The 4,540-nt window shown below is 36.2% G+C and overlaps 1 protein-coding gene across 2 annotated transcripts in view; it reads left to right on the plus strand.

The window, feature by feature from the left end:
- LOC122073955 (probable protein phosphatase 2C 12) overlaps positions 1 to 4,540 on the plus strand; it is a 56,791-nt gene that overhangs the window by 3,006 nt on the left and 49,245 nt on the right. For both annotated transcript variants that reach the window (XM_042638690.1, XM_042638691.1), the window contains one exon: positions 1,515 to 1,686. In XM_042638690.1, coding sequence (XP_042494624.1) covers positions 1,515 to 1,686 — 172 coding nt within the window. The remainder of the gene's footprint in view (positions 1 to 1,514; positions 1,687 to 4,540) is intronic.

Consider the following 4,540-nt stretch of genomic DNA (forward strand, 5'->3'; position numbering starts at 1 on the left):
GTTGGGTGTGTCTGTTACACTTATTTTGAATGTAGTGAGTAGGTCCTTATTTGCAGGACACTTGAACTTTGTTTGCTTATTGTGAAGGCAAAAGTTTCTTTAGTTGGGCACATTCTAAGGTTATCTTTGGGTACAAGCATGCCTAATTGTGCCACTTGGAAGGATGATGTGGCAATCCCGACCATTGGGTATCAAATTTCAGACTCAAGTTCAATCATATGCCCTCCCATGTTTTGGCATGTACACTCGTGATAGCCCTGGATTTGTAAATGCCTTATTTTACCACTTGGTCAGCTCCATTTGGTTAAAACCATATTCAATATTTTAGTTTTGAGCCCGGTTTCAACCCATCTCAAGACCGAAATATTTAGCGAAAACTGAGAAATTTTGGGTGGCTGGTTTTGAGTGAGGGTTTTGAGGCCGAAATGGCTAAATTAAGTCCTGAAACTTCTAGGAAGCCCTATTTTAGGCCCTCCAAATAGGGTGAGCCCTTAGATTTAAATAAAATACACCAAAAATGTGTTTTGCCTATACTACCTTAGGTTGGTAGTATTTGTTATATGCTGTTGCATACATTCTTTAAGGCCAACCAACATGCATTTACCCTATTTTTCTAACAAAATATCATTTTTGGGAAATTGATATATCTTCAACTTTGAATGTTGCACAAATCCTCCACAAATGCAACTAATCTCACTTCCGATGTGTTCCATTATTACCTAACTACTTGTTCATGCTTGTGTGGGAGTGATTTGTCCAAAAATCACAATAAGGTTTGCACAGTCCTTTCTGTTGAAACCAGCAAAATGAATGATTTGTTGAAATTTTCCCCAATTTCATTCAACACTTGACATTCTATATTAAAGGAATGTGTCCTTTTGGTTGAAACGATGCTGAAACAATACCTTTGGTTGAAATTTCCCCAAAGCAGAGAAATTTCAACCAAAAAACTGCAATCTTTCCATATTGTTTAAGGTTCCATTTTGACAGTTGTTGAAATGGAAATATTTCGCAAAATTTTGGTGAAACCTTGAACTATGGTTGAAACTTGACATGTTAACGGGGGACTTTGGGGTTAACCTGTCCACAATATTTTGGCCCCATCCGACCTGCCATGTGGCACAACTAAATCTGCTGTCCAGAATAATTCTTTGATGTGTCAATCTAGAAAAATCCCAAACCCTTTGCGAAGCCTAACTCTTATCTTTTTTGGACGAATTCTATAGTTTTAATGACTAGGAAGATTTTAGTGTTTGCCTTTCTGGAAATTTCACATAACTATCTTGCATCCTTTATTTGAAACGGATGCCAACTATAACTCTGTTATTTAATTTGACCCTGTCTGGATTAGTTGATACTCTCCCTTCTAACACATTTCCTTTCCTATTTCAATTATGTAATTCTTGTTTTGGCTCTTCAGCCAATTTATTAGAAATTCTTTTTTAAGGAAGGGGGAGAATAACTATAGAAGGTAGCAACTCTGCTAATTGATTAAAAATACATGATTTTGGCAGCTATTTGATGGACACAATGGTTCTGCAGCAGCTATATACTCGAAGGAGAATCTCCTAAACAATGTTTTGGCTGCTATTCCCTCAGATCTTAGTAGAGAAGACTGGCTGGCAACACTACCGAGGGCATTGGTTGCAGGTTTTGTAAAAACTGACAAAGATTTTCAAGAGAAAGGTATGAATGGTGTATTTGATACATGATTCTGAATGTTAATCTCAGTGTAGTTGGAGATTCAACTTAACCATTATGAGTTTGAAATTAAAAGAAGGTGTGTGTATCAGTACTAAAATGTGTGGCTTAATGAAGCCTAGATGCAGTCCTGCCGTATAGACATCGCATATATATAAACACTTGACTACCTGAGGGTAAATGGGGTTGGCTACATGGATCATTTTTCTCCAATCAACTCTATATAAAGCCATACTTGTTACTAGTCCTAAGCTATGCATGTCTTTCCTCACCTCTTCTCCTAGAGTCATTTTAGGGTTACCCTTGGTTCTTTTAACTCCGTTAATCTAAATCAAATCACTCCTCCTTATTGGAGCATCCAAAGGGCCTCCGTTGAACAAGTCCATGCCACCTCACATGATGTTCTTGCAACATATCATGTATCGGAGCTACTCCTAAATTAGCTTTAATTTGTCCATTCCTTATTTTATCTTTTCTAAGTCTTACCACTCATCTATTTTAACATCCTCGTTTCAGCTACACTAGGTTTATTTATATGTTGTTTCTTCAGTGCCCAACATTCAACTCCATACATCATTTCTGTTTGTTTAACTATCATATAGAAATTTCCTTTGAGTTTTAAAGATACGTTGATCACATAACACTTCAGACGCACCCCTCCACTTCATCGACCCTATTAATTTTTTGTGCAATATCATCCTCTATTTCTCCTTCTTTATGTATGATTGAACCTATATACCTAAAATTTTCACGTTGTGGTATCTCTCTATCAACAATTTTTTTCACCTCACTTTCAATCCTATTGTCACTAAAATTACACACCGTATACTTTGTTTTCGTTCTACTTATTTTAAAACCTTTCGGTTATAAGGTTGATTTCCATAATTCCAACTATGCATTTATCATTGCTTTTGTTTCATCCACCAAAATAATATCTTAGGTAAAAACACACACACACACACACACACACACACACAAGGGATTTGATCTTGAAAGACTCTAGTCAACTCTTCTATGATTACCGCAAACAAATATGGGCTTAAAATTGATCCTTGATGTAATCCAATTATAATTGGGAATTCACCACCTTATCCTGCCCCCATAGTTCTTGCACTAGTCATTACACTACTATATATATATATATATATATTTTTAACTATGCCAACATATTTACTTTAAACACTTTTCTTCTCTAATACTTATCAAATTAACTCTATCATAAGCCTTTTCTAAGTTAATGAAGATCATTTCTCATTCTCCTTACATTCTTAAAATTTTTTTATTAGTCTCTTAAGTGAATAAATAACTTTTGTGGTTGATATTTCTGGTGTAAAACAAATTGTTATCTAAGATATTAGTTCCTTGTCTCAGGCGAGTTTCAATTACTCTCTCAATAGTTTCATAGTATTGTTCACTAAGTTTTATTCCTCTATAGTTATTATAGCTTTGAATATCGCTTTTATTTTTATAAATCAGAATCACTATGCTTCTCTTTCATTCATCTAACATTTTTCTTGTGCTCAAAATCTTGTAAACAACATAGTTAGCCTTTGTCATAACTCACTAACATAGTTGTCAAGGTGACCAAGCCATTAGAGGGGTGCCTAGGCGTGCAATATATGACTAATGTAATATGACAATGCTTATTTTATACATGGTTTAAGATCTCGACGAGATCTAGGTAATATCTCTCTTTTTGAAAAGGCGAGATATAGCGAGTTATAATTGTACAAAAACTTGACCGATATCTCAAGATCTCGCCTTTATCTCACCAAATCTTGCCTATATCTCGCCTCTTTACTTTTTTGAAGAAAAAACACTAAGGAGCAAGGATTTTGGTGCTTTTTCTTGAGGATTTCCATTGCTACACTTGTTGAAGCTTAAAGAGTAGAGAGTATTACCTCTTCATCCACATTCGGAGTTACTTTAATTTTCAATGTATGTGAATGTGACTCATCAATGCTAATTTTTAAACAATTAAGTAATTATCTATGATTTCTTTTAAATTCTTATGATTATATTCTGTCATGTGTGGATTGTGGAATAGAGCATACTAGCCTAGGGTCCAAATAGCCGGAGACTACTTACATATGATACAAAGTAAAAGTATCATTTTAGTTTTGATTTTTAAGAAACCGATGTTTCCATTGCATTTAGAAGGCCTAAAATAGGGTAAATACCAAGTTTCAGGGGCTACAAAGACCATATGGCCACCGAGACCAACCACTGAGTCGACCGGGAAAAAATACATGATCTCGTCGAGATATCGCCAGATCTCTCTTTTTTGGATCAGCGAGATGGGGGGCGAGACCGAGATCTTAAATCTTGATTTTATATAGTTGTGTTTATGTGCAACATAGAAGCCATATCAATGCGATATGAGATAATTATGCTGGTAATAACCTAATAGGAGAAAATCTACAATTAATATACAAAACATGGAATATAATATAAGCAAATTAATTGAAAAAACAAATAAATAAAAGTAAATCAGACATAAACTTGTGAAGTGTCAACAAGCTGTGTTGTCGCCTTGGACCACCAAGAATGAGCCTGGATACCTAGGTGGTGCCTAGGTGAGTCTTGACAGCTATGCTCACAAGTTAACGCATCTTATGAGCCCTAAAAGAAAGGGAGCTCCAATCCTTCCTTATCCGTAGGCACATCCCTGTTCCTTGAGCTTGCTGCCTCTACTGGAATGGTACGAAGACCCCAACCACCTATTCTTTAGCTGCCCCTTCTCCTCCTCCATTTGGAAAAGAGTGCTTCCTTCTTGCTTGCCTGTTCCCGGTTCCCGGTTCCTGGTTCCCGGTTCCCGCTCCACCCTCCCCCTCCCCCT

This window comes from Macadamia integrifolia, chromosome 3 (genome assembly GCF_013358625.1).
Source record: "Macadamia integrifolia cultivar HAES 741 chromosome 3, SCU_Mint_v3, whole genome shotgun sequence".
Lineage (NCBI taxonomy): Eukaryota > Viridiplantae > Streptophyta > Magnoliopsida > Proteales > Proteaceae > Macadamia > Macadamia integrifolia.